General features: G+C 47.1%; 1 protein-coding gene across 8 annotated transcripts in view; it reads right to left on the reverse strand.

The window, feature by feature from the left end:
• Positions 1 to 897: 897 nt before the first annotated feature.
• L3MBTL3 (L3MBTL histone methyl-lysine binding protein 3) overlaps positions 898 to 19,276 on the reverse strand; it is a 48,024-nt gene continuing 29,645 nt past the window's right edge. For 7 of the 8 annotated variants that reach the window (XM_076069985.1, XM_076069980.1, XM_076069982.1 and 4 more), the window contains exons 16-23: positions 17,671 to 17,785; positions 16,181 to 16,283; positions 14,455 to 14,628; positions 12,196 to 12,390; positions 10,585 to 10,655; positions 5,217 to 5,386; positions 4,286 to 4,348; positions 898 to 3,868 (exon numbers count right to left, since the gene is read on the reverse strand). In XM_076069985.1, coding sequence (XP_075926100.1) covers positions 3,737 to 3,868; positions 4,286 to 4,348; positions 5,217 to 5,386; positions 10,585 to 10,655; positions 12,196 to 12,390; positions 14,455 to 14,628; positions 16,181 to 16,283; positions 17,671 to 17,785 — 1,023 coding nt within the window. In that variant the 3' untranslated portion in view covers positions 898 to 3,736. The remainder of the gene's footprint in view (positions 3,869 to 4,285; positions 4,349 to 5,216; positions 5,387 to 10,584; positions 10,656 to 12,195; positions 12,391 to 14,454; positions 14,629 to 16,180; positions 16,284 to 17,670; positions 17,786 to 19,276) is intronic. The other variant, XM_076069979.1, reaches the window with a different exon arrangement.

The raw sequence follows: 19,276 nt of genomic DNA on the forward strand, positions 1-19,276 counted from the left end.
AAAACAGCGTTAATTAGTGTTCACGGACGGCATCCTTTCCAGGTATGATAAACGCATCAGAAACATGCACAATTACAAAGAAAATGTAATAATTTGAATTCTGCAAGGCATGGGGGGATGTATCCTTTAAAGTACACAATGAGACAGAAAGATGAACAGATGGCTCAAGGGACAAAAGCAAATGACATACCTTACACTTAATAAACACGATCACGTGGCTTGGGCAAGACATCACACGATGGCCGATGGACGAGGCTGCGGATGGAATGGTAGCCAAAGTCGAGAACACGCCCACGAGTACAACCATCGTGGAGATGGAGCAGTGAGATCAGCTATGAGGCAGGAGATGGAACGTGACATCACAGGACCATCAAAAGGCGATATTATGGGGCAACTTTCATTCAGCAGTGGAATGAAAATGTCTCAGGACGATGAGTCTCAAAGTATAATTGGATAATTGCCTGATTATGCTGATGGTAGTTATGACTACAATACAATCCACAACAGCACGATTGTACAACAAAAAACACTACGGTAGTGGAGCAATTGTATGCAGATGTCTATAGATAAGAAAAATATACACTTGCCATGATTTATTTCAGATAAAAGATGTGGCTCTTGATGAAAAACTAACAGGGACGTGTGCACATTTACCCTAATGATAAGTGGGATACTTGGTAAAGGAGGTATAATTTTCCATCTAATTCATTTTCCAAACGGTTTTAATGAAATAAACATGGTTTGAAACACAAGCTGTGAACCCACGGACTGTATATCTTTGAAAATAATCCAGTTTTCAAGTTATTGTTACTATTCCATCTGCTCTTTTGTTACAAAATCATAAGATAATTTAAAAAAAATATATATCGGGAGCATAACCCACACGTAAACCAACACTTGCCATCATCGTTATTTAATGCAAAGACAGATCCACCACCAGGTCACAACCGCCACGTCGCCTATACAGCCGTCCGTCGCGCTCCTTAGCACCATGTATACGAGAGGGTTTTGATTAAGAGGCTCGGAGGGTCGCGAAAGCAGGCACACAGCCCGCGACTCCCACGCGCACCAGCGGGATCCACCACGTCGACACAGCGACCGCACCAGAGCCAGTGACAGCCGAATTTGGTCAAGACGCATTCACTGCACTACAATGGCTCAATATACAGTGGATTTCATTGACCCAGCATTGGCTGCTATTGGTCAACACAGACCTAACACTGGATTAAATTTGGCCCACAAGTGAGAGCCCCCCCCCCACCCCGAGTATTGTGGGCCCAGCACTTAAGCTGAGGTGGATCTTGTTCCCTGCGAGTAGCAGAGAACACGTGAAAACACCCTGTCTGTTCCGAGACCCCACTAGCATCAGTATTCTGCGCCAATTCCAACGGCGAATGTGAATTCTTATCTTATTTTATATTTATCGAGCATCTTAGTTCAAGCCGATATACATCGTTAAAAAGCTGTAAGAAAATTTGAGTGAAATTTTGATTTAAAGCTATTCTTGGTTTTTTTCCAAATTTTCTTGCTGTGGTTTTCACACCTGATGATTGCTTGTGTTGCAGTCGAAACGTCGTGAGAATTGTATTGTTTTATATTTTTATTATTTTATTGTTTCCCTTCTAAGTGACTTTACCGAAAGAACCTAGAAAATTTGAGTGATTTAGATGTTGTGGGCAAGGGCCATGGAATGAGTGACGTTAACAGAGGGGATATAGGGGTCACAAAAGGGCACAGGAGTGCAGGGGTGAGCGGAGGAAAGAGAACTAATAATAAGAGAAAAGGTGAACATTACTAGAGGAATCAAATGAGGTTAAGGAGGGGGACTGCTTAATGTGCAGGGGAAGTTGATTCCAGTGGAGGGGTGCAAAGAGTGAGAAAGATCGAAAACGGCTACCTTTGTCACACCAGCTCCAGTGGCCAAGTAACAGGAGGGACAGAGAGACAGAGAAGATGGTGAACGAAGAGAGGGGACATAAAAAGAGATGATGGAGGCGAGATGAGGTGGGGGGCAAGGCCATGAAGATAATTAAAGGCGAGTGTAAGGGATTTGAAAAGACAGTGGTGCAGTCAACCGGAAGCCAGGGAAGTTGGAGAAGAGGCAAAATGTGATGGTTAAATGGGAGACTGAAAATAACCTACACGGAAGCATTTTTAATTTGGGGAGTGAGAGCATAGGCAGGGAAGCAAATGGTCAAGCAAGGTGACCTTTGTCGTGTTTTGTTTAGGTAGATTTGTAATCCGTGCAGCAGCAGTGGCAGCGGCCGGTGCAAACGCACCTGGAGGCGATACGCGAACACGGGACGGGTTTATATTTCTGCCATAATACCATTTGCAAAGGGCAGCGATTTTACATTAAATAAAGAAATAAAATGATGAGCAGGGAGCCATGAGCTCGGCTCCCCAGGGTCACCCCACCACCAGTTTCCTCCACCGAACCAGGCCTCACGCTCATTTAGTCGCATAATTCAAGAACACCGCAGCACCCATGTGCATAACGATGCAAACCAACCCAGACCCCGCATTTCCATGAATCGTCAAATTCTGGTGCACGACTCAGGAGCGGAGGGGGGGAATGATTGGTTGACGTAAGTGCAGCACCCCCTATTGGCTGCAGAGGTCATGTGACCCTATTACCACAAGAATTGAAAATAATTCTGAGACACATGATTTAATTCTTGTACCACGAGCATAATAATTGATTTTAATGAGTGAACCGGAAGCATCGTTAGCGACGCATAATGAGGACACCAACGTTGTTGTCATCAATGCAGGGATTCTCAAGCCGAGGCTGGTGGACCCCGAGGGGAACACAGGTCCTACTCGGGAAAAGGGTCACCAAAGGATAAATAAGGGGTCCCAAGATGATTCTCAGAGCACCTATAAAGGAAGGTGTGCAATCCTAGAAAGGTTGGAAACCTCTTAACTGTACAATACTTATAAGTGCAAAAGCTATGAATTGTAATGTTTTTGTTGTACAAATCTCAAACGTCACACGTAACAATCGCAGCAAGGCCGATTCCACTTCCCAAAGGCCCAACTTGTACATTGTGAAATACCGGCAAACAGGGAAACTAGCGTTTGTACACTTCGGCGGTTTGCATATTGTGATAATGGGATACTAGTAAAGGATACGACCGACTTAAAATGAAAAAAAAACAGATTCTCGAAAAATCTAAAAGCAAAACACCTCAGCTATACATTATTGCTGAAAACTGTACAGATGCATCGTGCACGCGACCTCCTATCCGTTACGGGCAACGCTGTACACACACACATACACACACACACGCTCGCTCACGGCAAAACCAGTCACCGATTTCATTCTGCATACGGTGAGAACCAGCATAGAGGATGTATGCTCTTGTAAACAAGTTTGATGCAAACGTCTTGACGTGTAGCACCCTCGACAACTCGACAACGCTCTCCCTTCTCTTCACTCGGTCTCCCACCGTCTCCTTGGCTTGTTCCAAATTATTCTCACGAGCAGTCACGCTTGGCCTCTCGGCATTGGGCTAAACGTCACCAAAATCCCGGTGAATCAAGTTCCATGGGCTCCGGTAGCTTCGGTGAATCCAGTGACTCCGATAGGCGGCGAGCGTATAATTCTGTGTTCGGCCCACGTGAGCGAGCGAGCGAGCGTGCCGTAGGGTGGGTTTGGGGGGTGAGTGTTTTGTTCCAAGTGGTAACGCCATGCTCTGGGCTGGGTGGACCGAGGAGGCAGAGGATGAGGTCGTTAAGCGCAGGTGTCCGAGTTCTTGAACATGAGGATGGAGTTGTAGATCTTGAGCGCCGGGCCCAACTTGATGCTCATGATCCTCACTAGATCCGTCTGGTTGAGCAGCAGCAGCGCCTGCCCGTCAATTTGCTGTCACAAGCACGGCACGCGCGAAAGACAAATCACACGCACGTGTGCTGCTGGGAGTTTGTTGAAGTTTGCACTGCCCGTGAATCACGTGGACATACCGAGCCTGGTGCGTTCATGTGATATCGATTGTACATCGGTGATCGGAGCGGCCAGCCACGGCGCAGAGCTGCGAGGGGCACCGAAATTAAGTACGGAGAACGCAAGTTTTTTTCATAATAGTTTTTTTACTCCAGTTTTACTGATGCTCACGTTATTGATTAATGTAGGAATAACGGTTATTCATTACTGGCCTGACACAGCACAAATCTGTAGCCGAATTCGTGAAGGCCACCTCCCTGATAGGCCAGGCTTTCGGCCGGAGGAACGCGACAGCGTGGGTGCTCAGATTTCCTGGCACAGAGCGACGCAGCTACTCACCTGCTCGTGAAACATGCGTGCCTGCTCCTGGCATCCAGGCAGCGTCTTGATGAAACTCGCCACCTGACAGAGCGAGGACGGTGGAAGCGTTATCAAGGGGGGTGGGGAGGGAGGTGGGTGGTGGGTTGTGCAGTGAAAGTTCCCGGGAGAAACCACAAAACTGGCAGCGGTTAGGCTCTATCTGCGGCCAGAGTGAACTTCTTCTTTTGTAAGCCATGTAAGAAAGTTTATATAAATGTCATAGTTGAATGTTAAAGTCTTTCAACCAATCCAAGGCGGGAGTAGATGCTGTATGGATTGCAGCGATACCGCCATTGTGTGCATGGATGGCGCACAAGCGATGTGTTAATGTGGTCAGGTTTCCGAACGTCGGCACCTGCCATCTATTCCGGTCAGTTTCTTGTCTTGTTTGTTTTTGACATTTACCTCAAATCTTTTTCTTGCCTAGATGATTGTGGGCTTAGTTCCCTCTGAACCTCGAGCATTGTGGTATGTCATGTTCCAGGAGTGCGGTGTGAGATGTGTAAGAAGTCCCTAGCGTGGTTCTTAATCGGCAAGCGACGACAGAAGAAACTACCAGTGCAGAAATTCAACTCGATCATATTGTGCCAAGCACGCCGCCTCATTTGATTAAATTTCCCGTTTTTTACCATCTAATTTGAAGCCTCGATTGCTAATATCCTAATCGTAACATTAGCAGTTAATTTGCATACTTGGTAAATATTAGATCACTGAACTTCCTATGTATGTATATTGGGAGCTTAACCAATTGTAATAATTGAGCTGATGCATCGTTACTTGCCAAAGTAGTTGAGCAGTGAGTTGTCATGTTGTTTTGCATGAGGGCTGTGCAGTGCCATGCAGTGCCGTGCGGTGGCTCAGTGGGGTGCGGTAGATTAGTGCGGCTGTTTATCGCGTGCATCATCGCCACCTCCTCCGTGCCCCAGGACGCCACGCGGCTGGCCGTGAGCCCTGCCACCTCTGGCAGCAGCTTGCCGTGCTGCTGCCAGACGAGCGGTAGCTCGCGCGCCGGATGCGCCGAGAGCGCCGACATGAAGACCGACTGGTGCAATGTCTGCTGCAGACAGTGCTCCTCTCGCTCTGCACACGCACACGTCGACACTTGTAACATAATGCAGAGATATTCCTAGTACACAATGGATGCACAGACAAAGCTAGTAAGACACAGACATAACTCACACAAGGATAGACAGCACCGAGCATACAAACACGCATGTACCTGGCACACAGACGCACATGGACATGCCAACCACACAGACAGAAACAGATATACAGTGAGGGAAAAAAGTATTTGATCCCCTGCTGATTTTGTACGTTAGCCCACTGACAACGAAATGATCAGTCTATAATTTTAATGGTAGGTTTATTTGAACAGTGAGAGACAGAATAACAACAAAAAATCCAGAAAAACGCATGTTAAAAATGTTATAAATTGATTTGCATTTTAATGAGGGAAATAAGTATTTGACCCCTATGCAAAACATGACTTAGTACTTGGTGGCAAAACCCTTGTTGGCAATCACAGAGGTCAGACGTTTCTTGTAGTTGGACACCAGGTTTGCACACATCTCAGGAGGGATTTTGTCCCACTCCTCTTTGCAGATCTTCTCCAAGTCATTAAGGTTTCGAGGTTAACGTTTGTCAACTCGAACCTTCAGCTCCCTCCACAGATTTTCTATGGGATTAAGGTCTGGAGACTGGCTAGGCCACTCCAGGACCTTAATGTGCTTCTTCTTGAGCCACTCCTTTGTTGCCTTGGCCGTGTGTTTTGGGTCATTGTCATGCTGGAATACCCATCCACGACCCATTTTTAATGCCCTGGTTGAGGGAAGGAGGTTCTCACCCAAGATTTGATGGTACATGGCCCCGTCCATCGTCCCTTTGATGCGGTGAAGTTGTCCTGTCCCCTTAGCAGAAAAACACCCCCAAAGCATAATGTTGCCACTTCCATGTTTGACGGTGGGGTTGGTATTCTTGGGGTCATAGGCAGCATTCCTCCTCCTCTAAACACGGCGAGTTGAGTTGATGCCAAAGAGCTCCATTTTGGTCTCATCTGACCACAACACTTTCACCCAGTTGTCCTCTGAATCATTCAGATGTTCATTGACAAACTTCAGACGGGCATGTATGTGTTTTCTTGAGCAGGGGGACCTTGCGGGCGCTGCAGGATTTCAGTCCTTCACGGCGTAGTGTGTTACCAATTGTTTTCTTGGTGACTATGGTCCCAGCTGCCTTGAGATCATTGACAAGATCCTCCCGTGTAGTTCTGGGCTAATTCCTCACCGTTCTCATGATCATTGCAACTCCACGAGATGAGATCTTGCATGGAGCCCCAGGCCGAGGGAGATTGACAGTTCTTTTGTGTTTCTTCCATTTGCGAATAATCGCACCAACTGTTGTCACCTTTGATTTAAAGCTTTCGTGACTGCAGTAATTTATATTCTTAGCTCTTTCGGTAAAGTCACGTTGAAGGGAAACAATAAAATAATAAAATATATATAAAACAATAAAAATTCTCACAACGTTTCGACCATAACACAAACGGTCGTCATCAGGTGTGTTGTTTTGCATTAATTTATATATTTTTGAACGGTTTATTTATTTATAAAAACCGTCAGCGCCACGCGCAGCGATTTGGCAGTTTATTAAGAAGGACGAGTCCATCTATATTCTGAAAAGAGGAGGGGGGAGACGAAAAAATTAATGTATGCTGTATGAAAGCCACTGTAAGCGTGAACAATCAATTAAGACCTTAAATGGTTAATCAAATCTTTCCTATGATTGCTAAGCCAGAATCCATCTTCTCGGTTGAAATTGTCTCTGTGATTGTATATGTGGATAGCCTCATGAACGAATCTCTCATGGTAGCCAGATAGCTTACAAAGAACCTCTGTCTTGGAAAAGTCAATGTCATGTGAGCCTACTGAATTATAACAATGATCTGCCATGGCCGAGGTGTTGGTCCTACCGTGTTTAAGGTCTGCTTTGTGTTCACGAATGCGGTCCGAGACATGGCGTTTGGTTTCTCCAATGTAACTACTACCACAGAGGCAACTTAGTTTGTAGACACCAGGGTACTGTATGTCTGGAATCACATCTTTTACAGACGCAACCAGATCACGGATTTTATGTAATGTGTTGAAAGGGACCTAGATCTTGTTTATTCAAGATTTTGGAGATCTTTTTTGTGATCCCCGCAATGTAGGGTAAAGTGATGGTTTTGAAAGGCTCCTCAAGAGGGTCCTTCTTCATGGTTTGAGTGATAGCTTTGCGGATTGTATAGTCGGAGTAACCATTAGCCTTAAGAGCTTGGTGTACGTGCTTGAGTTCACTACCTATGTGTTCCTGGTCGGATATGCATTGGGCTCTATGGTACAGAGTCTTGATGAGAGAATTCTTCTGTGATGGATGGTGGTGGGAATCCGGTTTCAGATAAGCATCCGTATGGGTAGCTTTCCTGTAGACAGTGGCTCATTGAACCATCAGGTCTCTTTTTTATTAGGACATCCAAAAAAGGTAGCTTGCCATCTTTTTCGACTTCCATGGTAAATCTGATGGCTGGGTGTATGGAATTGATGTGGTCGAAGAATTGGTCTAGAGCAGGCCAGCCATGTGGCCAGATGACAAAAGTGTCATCCACGTACCTCTTCCATAAGGTTGGGCGCAGAGTGGCAGTCTGAATGGCGTCAGTCTCAAATTTCTCCATGAAAATGTTAGCTATAACCGGAGATAGGGGGGAGCCCATTGGGGTGACCTCAGTTTGTTTGTAGAAAGTTCCATTCCAAGTGAAGTATGTATTGGTTAAACAGTGTCTCACCAGGGGGGGGTACCTCAGTGTTTAGTCCTTGATGAACCAAGTCTTCAATGATTGCGATGGTGTCAGGTACAGGAACCTTGGTGAATAAGGAAACTACATCAAAACTGACAAGCAGGTCGTCTGGGGACAGGGAAATACCCTTGAGTAGAATTTTGTACCGCAGAGGTGGTTTTTCCAGTGAAAAGACGCAGGATTTCAGACAAAAAACGAGCCAGTTTGTAGGTGGGGGAGTTGATAGTAGAGACGATGGGACGAAGGGGTGTATCTACTTTACGTATTTTTGGTAAGCCGTATAATCTTGGTGGCTTGGCAGCAGAAGGTTTCAACGAAAACTGTTTAGATTGATCAAACCGACACACCTGATGACGACCGTTTGTGTTATAGTTGAAACGTCGTGAGAATTGTTATTGTTTTATATGTATTTTATTATTTTATTGTTTCCCTTCAACGTGACTTTACCGAAAGAGCTAAGAATATGTTGTCACCTTCTCACCAAGCTGCTTGGCAATGGTCTTGTAGCCCATTCCAGTCTTGTGTAGGTCTACAATCTTGTCCCTGACATCCTTGGAGAGCTCTTTGGTCTTGGCCATGGTGGAGAGTTTGGAATCTGATTGATTGCTTCTGTGGACAGGTGTCTTTTATACAGGTAACAAGCTGAGATTAGGAGCACTCCCTTTAAGAGTGTGCTCCTAATCTCAGCTCGTTACCTGTATACAAGACACCTGGGAGCCAGAAACCTTTCTGGTTGAGAGGGGTTCAAATATTTATTTCCCTCATTAAAATGCAAATCAATTTATAACATTTTTGACATGCGTTTTTCTGGATTTTGTTGTTGTTATTCTGTCTCTCACTGTTCAAATAAACCTACCATTAAAATTATAGACTGATAATTTATTTGTCAGTGGGCAAACGTACAAAATCAGCAGGGGATCAAATACTTTTTTCCCCTCAATGTACCTAGCACATGGACACTTATCGACAGGGCTTAATTTCACATGGAATATTGACAATCAAACTCAAGTTTTTTTTAAACCACATGAGAACTCACAAGACCAAGATGGGCTGTACTTGTATACATGCACTGGTGTCGATTTGTTTTCAAAGCAGGTACTAATGACCTGTGTTTAAGTTAATCCAACACAACAATCTCGAAGTGTCATTGTCAAGAATGTTAATCACATGATAATGTCTCCCTTCTCATGTTTCTGGGAGTGCATCTTATCAGCAGCATTGGATCAATGCAATCAAATTCTGGACCAGTTTCGACATTCAGTGTGTCATCAGCAGAGTTGGGTGTGCTTCAACCAATGCTAGTGAATCACCTGATGTTTATAGGCAAGGAACCTTTCTATAAGATATGGGTTCTAGTTCATCTGCTCCGCTTATATTAAACATAAACCACCACGTAACCTAAGCCTGGCCACAAACTGTTGTTACAAGTTGGCAAAAAACAATATTGTGGTAAAGTGCATTCATCCATGACACTTCTCATCCTGCTACAATCTGGCATCCACCTACGTTGAACATCTCTTTCCTTTATTTAAGCCCCTCAAGATACACGCAAAATTACCTTTATTTACTTTACTTACATAATGTTTACTTGCTTTAAACACGCAGGCTTTCGCGACCAATATCATTCATAATATAGATTTTTTTTGGGTTAGATCGCGTAAATATAAATGTATCGTTAAACACGCCACCACCCGACACAGCCAATTAGTAAGGTTTGTCACGTAAACACAACATGCCAATTCGTTACGAGTACAGCACACTGGTGTGTTGGAGAGATTATAAATGTGCCTTTGCTCTCCAACACACCGGTGTGCTACTAGTAACGAATTGGCATGTTCTGTTAACGTGACAAACCTTACTAATTGGCTGTTTCAGGTGGTGGCGGGTTTAACGACTCATTTATATTTACGCGATTTAACCACGTTTACTTGCAAAGTTTTTTTTTATATTGCCGACAGTTATCTGTGTCAATTGCTAAAATCTATTTACGAGTCTCGTTCGTGTTATTTTATTTACCTCTCAAATTTTACACAATTTTATATAAATTGTCCTTATTCTTGTGTTTGACTCAAATGATACATGACAAACCGAGCAGAGATACATAACAGCTGCCATTCGCCACTAAATCACCACTGCTTGTGCCAGGCTATGTACATTTTAAGGCCACATGAAGTGTCGAATGCCCGCTGACAGGAGGTCACGGGACAGACCCAGGTGCCATGGGTTGACTGAGATGGCTGGCAGATGCACCACGTTTGTCCTCTACTTTGCCATGACACACCTAGCACACACATGGCACACCTGGCACATAGACACACATGGCACATAGATACACCTAGCACAGAGATACACCTGCACATAGACACACCTGGCACGCGAACACACCATGAGCTACAGATGAACTCTAGGTTTACCGAGTCAACTGTGGCGGTGGTAGTGGTGGTGCTACCTTTGGCTTCACGCTGCTGTGCCAGTTCCTGCTCACGCTTGAGCTTCAAGTATTTTGGCGGACGGCCAACCCTGCGAAATAACCACCGCTCGCTCGTTTATTAGCTCATTAGCGACGTTCTCCCGCAGCAGCAAAAAAAAAGTTGACAGAGCACAATCGCTCGGAGCACTGTAATTGTTAAGCGAGCTCGCTCGTCCATAATAAATTAGAATTATTATTTAAACGTCCACAATCAGGGTCGTAAAACCACTGGTGGTCTGACGATACATTTTCCATCCGCTGCACCGTGCATCACCGCGTCATTCTTATGGGGAATATGAAACCCATTTGCCCGTGGAAAGAACAGCCGCAATTAAGATTACAGGTTAATAACCCTGTATTAACTTAATATATCTGCAATGTATCATTGATAACGGAAAGTGCAACCTGCTGAACCGTAGGAGCCAAACACAAACAGGAAGAGGTTAATTAAGTGCCCAAACATCAAGCTAAAAATGTATTATGAGGGAGCGGAGGCACGCCCACTACACCCCCACACGCCAGAGGGGTGACCTCGGCCGTTATCCCTGCCAGGACCTCTACCGCCGGAATCGAATCCAGGTGAAGCGAGGGATGCAGAGACTAAAAGGTCACCATAGTAAAAACCAAGGTGTCTCCGCAACATACCCCACTCACCGGCCCAGCCCTCCATCTCAGTTTCCAGCACAATTATCTTACATTGCATCTCACTAGTCACTCTCACTCTCCATCGGCTGGAATTGCCACATAACGTTAAAACTCCATGTCAAACGTAACAAATACGAGTTAAGAACATGTCATTCAGTTCCACATACATACATATGGGGCGTAGGAATTGGGGTGAAAGCGAAGACAGAATTTGCTTAGCTGAAAGAACACCCCTAAACCACCGTGGTACAGCTTGCGCCAGACTACACAGCCGTTCCTGCAAGCAAACCTTGCGGCAAAAAAACAGCCAATTACATGCCAGGCAAATCGGGGACGTGGGAGCTGGCCACGAACCAGCCTTGGATAATGCTGCCCCATCGGGATTGGTTTTTGCATCGCGGCATTCATACCTTGTTTGTTAACACTCACGCCCGCAACTCGTAGGACTTCACGTGTGAGGATGTGCACATGCATTTATTTAAAATGGACCTTGCGTGTCGTGCCCACTATAGAATACACAAATTAAGAGATCGGCATGAAGATGACGATGATGATGTGACCAGTGAAAACTTGGGAAAGCGTGGCTGATACAACCAATTCGAATTGCAGACCGTGATGAGTATCGTAATGTGAGCATCACTTAGGTACTGGGTATCCCTCGAGGTGCATCACAAATGTGGACACAAGCAATACATTCTGTTATGTCTCATTTGTATCATCTCATCTTTACTGTCTCTCTTGATTGTTCAGTTTCATTTGTACTGCTCGCCTGACCTGCATTCCGTCGGGAACATCTGTGCGATGTTCCTCAGGGTATGCTCCATCAGCGGTGCAGGTGAACCACTGTCCGCTCGAATGATGACTCAGATCATCAGTCGCCCGAGTCGGCTGTGACCGCCACATGCCGCACACGCGCGTCAGCCGAAGAGAACGCAGGCCGCTCACCTGCCGTAGAGCTTGGGCTTGCGCCCCCTTGAGGGCGACATCAGCGACGCCTTCTTGGACAGGGGTGACGCAGCGTCGTCTTCGGGGGACGGCGGGGAGGGCGGCTCCGACGGGGCCCCGGGGTCGTCGGGGTCCGGCTCGGCGCTGAGGCCACCCCTGCCCGTCCCGGGAATGTCTATGCCACTCGCCGGGCTGCTTCAAGTGAGAACGTAGATGCATGCATCAGCCGCTTGTATAAATGCGGCGCCGTGCACCACAGTCAGGAATTTAACCCAAGAAACCAGTGGTGGTAGCGCAGGGTGAGAAACCACTGCACTGCCGCTCGCTAAGCTCACACACAAAGGTCCCCCACATAGCGATAGAGACTGCTGTTAGCACCAACAGCAGCATGGAGCACAAGGTAGTGTGTCCGGAATCACACCCGACCACTTTTGTCTCTCCAATGGTGACATTATCACACAGTAATGGATATGCATTCAAGACTGAGTCAAGCTCGGGGAGAGGCCCAGGACAGGTTCAGACACCAATTGCCACTGATGCAAACTATGGCCATAAATGTAATACTGGTATGAACCTCCTGGTTACACCAGCCCACGGGGGATTGTGTCCGTCCGTCCGTTGTGCATCCAAAAATGGGAGGGGTGGGGCTTGGGTGGAGAGGGGAGGGTGGGGAGGGGCTGGGTGGGGAGAGAGGGGCTGGGTGGGGAGGGGTGGGTTGGGAGGGGCTGGATGGGGAGGGGAGGGGCTGGGTGGGGAGGGGCAGGGTGGGGAGGGGCTGGGTGGGGAGGGAGGGGCTGGGTGGGGAGGGAGGGGCTGGGTGGGGAGGGGGGGGTTGGGAGGGGCTGGGTGGGGAGGGGAGGGGCTGGGTGGGGAGGGTGGGGAGGGGCTGGGTGGGGAGGGTGGGGCTGGATGGGGGGTGGGGCTGGGTGGGGAGGGGTTGGTCACCCCGTGGTGCCCTTGTAAAACTCAACGTTTAACCTTCTCACGCCGGCTTGTGCCCGCCCTCACAGTCGGGCATATTTGCGGAATACACCACGCCGCCGTTGACCCTGGCCATTGACCGAGCAACCCAACGTTCCTACCAGCTCCTTCTGCAGGAATGTGTTCCAGCTATTTAGGTTCGTCGTGCAGAGTGCTAACCACGGTGGCATCGCTGTCCACACAGAAACACACAGATACTACTGCAGTTTCCTCCTAAACGCAATACTCAGATGGAATTTCACACTGAAACAATACAGAGCTCTCCTGAGAGTCTTGAGACTCAGTGAGGTTTTCACGGATAAATAAAGGGCATTACAGATTGTGTGCAAAGTACTGTGACCATTGCGATACCTGGTTAGATATACTTAAGAAGCATAAGAGCCTGAAGAACCTGCTAGTGCCAATGGGTTGTGTCAAACGTCCATCTGACATTTTTAGTCCTCACAGCTGAAATTTGCCAATTTAACTGAAAAACAAATTAATATGATGGAGATTGTGCAGGCATAGCTGACTGGGTTCAGACCATCAACTCATGACATGGGCGGCAAATACCCGGATTAAAACTCAGCATTTCACCTGTGTTGACTCAGGGTTTCTGACATGGCCATTATGAATTCCCAAGGGCTACTTTCGGCCACCTTGATTTTGTACCAAAGTTTTAAACTCTTCACGCATCATCATCCTACCATCTGCGCACCCTGTGTTGTTAGCATCCAAGCATGCGTGTGAGCATGTCTTTGTGTGTAAGCACTGCGCTATGAACCCGGCTACCTCAGTGACTTTTCCAGCCACAATTAACACCAGTGACAATTATCTGAAATGGTTCTAAGTCGATTAAACTTTAATGAGTACTTAGTGTCGTTTGTAAACATCAGCAATGGGGAGAGAAAGGCGGCCATGTGTGGTTCTAGCCACACCATGCCCTCATGTGCCTTGATGGCCTTTGTAGGTAATCACAAACAGAACTTACCCAAACAGTCTGGTCAGCTATATAGGGAATCTGTGTGTATGCGCATGAGCGTATGTGCAGTGGTTCGGTGGGTTGGTGATTACAATTCTATGGGCTGCATGGTTTGGCAGCCTACTACCATTGTTATTGAGCTGATCTACCATGTCTTTCAATCACCCATAACCCTCTCGGCAGTCGGGGAAGGTTCTGGCCACTCCACAGCACTTGTCCCAGCAGTTTGTACAGTGACAGCAGTGTCTTTGTCTTTGCGAGTGCGAACAACCATGTGAGCGAGTGCACAAGCCAGCATGTGAGCCACTTGGTGGTACCGGGTGCCATCGGTGGAGCCGTTTGAACCCGTGGAGTCGAGACGGCGGGGACGTGGGGGACCCGCGGGGCCGGGGGTGCGCTCCCCACCACCGCTTGTACTACCGCCCCCCAGCCGATCCTGCAGCGACGTCTCTTTGTTCATGTTCAGCTCCGAGTAGGGACAGCCAAAAGCGCTGCAAGCACGGGACATGAAGCATGGCGCAGGCAGAGCCCAGAACGGCGCAGATAAAACAACGGCACTGGGAAGAACCTCAATCACGTCTTCAAACAACAGTACTGAAAAGGATTCTGAATCGATCTGGGTGGTGCTTGGGCACTGTCAAGGCCACTGCCAATTTCCGACAGTGGTATTCATTTTATCGATACTGGAGCGGTAAAGGGCCAAGTCAAACTCCAGCCAGGATTTGAAGTTAACTTTTAAATTGTCAATGACTGTAACCAGAGATAACTGGGTGCCTATGGATGCAGGTGAAACACAATAAACGTGTTCTGAATTAGAATACGTAGCCTCGCCCACCGATGCTTCCGAGCATCATTCGGTTCCAACAGACTAGGTGAGTGGCGCGAAGGGAAGCAGGTACACCGCACCCAGGGGGGGTCTGGTTCATGAGAAAATTATACGTGGAAACAAGTTCCAGAAATGACTTGGAGAACACAAGATGTAATAAATCCCTACAAGTCCATCTCAATATTTTAAATTAAGGAATTAAATATTGTTGTGTTTGTTGAACTGCCTGGGGATTTCTCAATTTATTTTGTTTTTAGTTTTAAAAGGAAAATAAAAAAAATCTCCGAATTATGCCCAGGTTCCGTGCATACGTGAAAGTTTCTCACCGCAGGAGAGTTCTGCATTGGTACCTGTGGCCAATTACTATTGAGTGCTTAACGTCGCAAGAGCTCGTGCTCACTCATGAGTTCCCTGTAAACGCATCAGGCTTTGGTGTGACAAAGGGGAGTGCTGAGTGTTCTGCGATGTGTGTAGTGTGTATGTATTGTTTGTGTGTGTAATGTGTGTGGTGGTGTGTGCAGTCTTGTGTGGTGGTGTGTGTGTGGTGGGGAGTGGTAGTGTAGCGGTAAGCTTGCTGCACTAAAAACCTGGTGACCTGAATTCGATTCCTGTTCACGGCCAACACCAGTGACAATTATCTTAACCGGTCCTGGGTCTCCCCTAGGTCGACAACCTCAAATCAGTACCTGGTGCAGTGTGTAAACATCGTCGCTAGTGTGGTGTTGGCCACCCACCCCCTCGTATGCCATGCCGGCCTTCATAGGTGCTCTCTAACAGCACTTGCCCCAACAGTCTATTAAGGCTATACTGAGGATATTTGTCTTTGTGGTAGTGTGCATGGAGTGTCAGGTACAAAAAGTGAAGTGGTAAGAAACAAACAGTGCTTTCAAATGTATAACAAAGCAGAGTTAACACGTTTCCTGAATTGATTAAGGTTATGCTTAAAGCATGGAAAAGAGACAATGGGAGTGAATTTCAAAGTGGAAGAGACGTATCAGAGAGAAGTGTTGTGACCTGCAGCGTGGTGAGTGAATACAGTGTGGATGAGAATAAACAGTCAGTCTAAAAGTCCGAGTATTAAATACAGGTGAAAAAATAAATGAGTGAAGCTCACAGTAAAAGTAACCAAGGTAGTAGCAGCAAAAAGAGCAATAAGGCGGCGACTGACTGCTGGCGAACGAGCGACGTGCGGTATTTGACTTGATAAGCGAGCCCACCTGTGGTGCCTCGTGTACTTAGCTCCCTTAATGTGACCAATGCCTTTGCAGCCCGGCGTGGGGCAACCTCCAGGGCCTGGGCTCGACACGAGCTCCACGGAACCTAGGAGGGGCAAGGTACGGCAGCCATGGGAAGATGGAGTTTGGAGAGCGTGGAAGGGGGGGAGATGTTGGAGTGCAATCCTTTGTCATCCATATTTTACAGTCGAGTAGCAAGGAAAATACTTGTCTCCTCTCCTCCCTGTCCCAGCCAGAAAGGCCGCCTGTGGACACAGAGATCAACTCTGTGAATGGGAGGTGGCTCCTTCTCATCTGCTGCACCTACGCTATGGAACTCCCTAACTCTATCCAATTTCTCGGCCTATAACTTCCTCGCTTGATTCAATATCTCCACTGCCAATCTGATTGTGGCCTCTCTTCACCTCTCTGCCCTCCCTCCTACGCTTTCAGTCATATTTCCCCATAACTTGTTCCCCATACTTCTGTTCATCACCTTGAGATGTTGCATTTTGATATGCAATATATTTTAATTGTATTGTAATACTCTGAATATTACATAATTACAAGTAAATTTTGACTTGAAACTTTCATGACTGCAGGAATTCATATTCTATGGTTCTTTCGGTAAAGCCACGTAGATAGAAAATAAAATACCTACACCCCCCTCTCTCTCCTCCTATCTCTACCCCCCCCCATCTCTACCCTCTCTCTCTCCCCCTATCTCTCCCCCTATCTCTACCCCCCTTCTCTCCCCCCTATCTCTACCCCCCTCTCTACTATCTCTACCCCCTCTCTCTCCCCCTACCTCTGCCCCTTCTCTCTCCCCCTTTGTATTCTCCTACATTAACATTAGTTGCCCCGCCCATGCTGCTGACACACTTGGACTACGCCGAAAGAGCTCGGCACCACGACTCTTGTGCACCGCCCACTCACAAGTTTAGCTCATCCATTCATGCTGTTCCACTGCTCTTGCGCCCATTTTAGACCTTTATAAGCAGTTGCAGTTAGAGGCTTGCCCCCCTTTTTTCTCTCCGCCGGATGACGACCGATTGTGTTGCGATCGAAACGTCATGAGTTTAAAAAAAAATATTTTTTATATATTATATTTTTCTTTTATCTTCTATCTACGTGACTTTACCGAAAGAACCATAGAATATGAATATAATTACAAGTGTCAATGCATAAACAAGGGTCAAGCTTACAACATTTATCAAGTTCCTGAATGAGTAATTTATGACGTTGGATAAAAATGAGAGTTCCTGGAGAAAACCACACAAATTCCGCAACGGCACTCAGAAATCTGCACAGACAATGTCAGCAACATAGTCGCTGTGCTCAGTTTTGCAGGGTATCTCTCACTCAAGATGGGATAATGAGAACAAAACCCCCAACCTTGCCCATCTATCTCCGAGTTGCCGGACCACAAATACGGTTCATTATGGTCAGCACGACACACAGGCTTGCACGTGCGCAGAGTGGGGTATACTCACTGACAGGCAGCTGCAGGGGGTGCCCCGTCTTCTCGCACCAGCCCACAGGGTGGATGTCAGGGCAGTCTGCGTCCAGCCAGTAGTTGTATTCGGGGCTCCAGCCGTCAAAGTGAACCTAGTTATTGTGACGACAACACACATTGCTATTCGGAGCCTTTTATTCGAACACATCACCAACAATAGGCCCGGGCTTTGTTCTTGATGCTTGAAATTCGTACTCTCCCTGAACGTCCCCTCCCCTTGTACTCTCCCCTTTAATACCCCTCGATCCCCCTTTCTGGAAACTTCGCTCACCCCACTTCTGTAATCCAATCCTCATCCTCTTAATGGTTGTCAACCGTCGCCCATACCGTCCACCCTCGCTTCCCGCCTTTTACATTCAAAATCTCTCCTCCAATCCTTTTGAACCTTGCCTCCCGACCAATCACTCTGGAGGCCTCTCTGCACCAATCGAGGCCTTGGTTGACTTCCTGTCTGTTTGCAAGTAAGCTTGTTTTAGATAACTGGTCTATTGCCTCGGTCATTACACATGTATGGCCCGAGGTCAAGCCACTCCTGGATGAGGGCCTGAACCTACCATCGCCGTTTGTCGTGGTCTTTTGATGCCACGATCCACCGCACTCCTGCGCACAAGCTGATCTCAATGCTCCATCTCCACTCGTTATTCAACCAATGCCACTCTGCTGGTCAGTATGAGTCGGTGAATGCGGGGAGCACAGATGCAGGAGCAATGCACAACAATGGACTTTGCACCTCGTAGTGCCGCAGTCAATAAACCACTGGCTGTACACAGTGGTCATCATCCAAGTACCACCCAGGCTAAACTCGGCTTTGATTCCGAGTGCTGACGAGATCGGCGAATTCCGCCTGATTTGGAGAGATTTGGCCATCGGCTGCCAGCAGAACAGTGACGATATGCACAATAGGATGTGGTCATATGTTGGCAGGTAGTCACACACGAATCGCCCCTCAGGTGATTCGATGAATTCTCAGGATTTGCGTTTGTTATTTGATTTAATATAAGTGTTTTTTTTCTGAAACATTCATGGAGTTGCCCTGGTATTATGGTTCGCACACGGGACTTGCCATTTAGATTCCACCTTTCAGCGCAGCAGTTGAAACAACAGCGCCTGTTTTTGAACACTCCCCGCCTCTCTCCACCCAGTAGCATAAATAGGTACACCACAGGTGATCATCAAGTCATGTGTGGTGGGATACATTTTTGGTACGCCATCTCTTACAAGTCTGGTCTGCGTGGAAGAGTAGACCAAATACCTTCTAGAGCTTCCCCTAGCACGGCCGTTCTGCCAGCAGCAATTGCAAGGCAGCACCTTTACCTATTATGTACATTCCAAGCATGTAAGGCAGCACGCCCTGCAGGTGAGTGCCTGACACGAGTTTGTGGTCTTCCAACCATGCCTCCGCATTGCCAGATTATACACACGTCGGCATCACGCCCACAGTTACACGAGTTTTTAAACAAAAGCCCCAGAATGTAATGGAATTTTCTGAAAATGCAGTGAGCTCACACCCACCCAGAAACATATTTGCACTCGTAGTGGAAGGCGACTATACTGACACAAACGCCCAGCAGGGGTCTCCTGCT

This window comes from Petromyzon marinus, chromosome 27 (assembly GCF_048934315.1).
Source record: "Petromyzon marinus isolate PM22_M1 ecotype Great Lakes invasive population chromosome 27, UKy_Petmar_22M1.pri1.0, whole genome shotgun sequence".
Classification (NCBI taxonomy): Eukaryota; Metazoa; Chordata; class Hyperoartia; order Petromyzontiformes; family Petromyzontidae; genus Petromyzon; species Petromyzon marinus.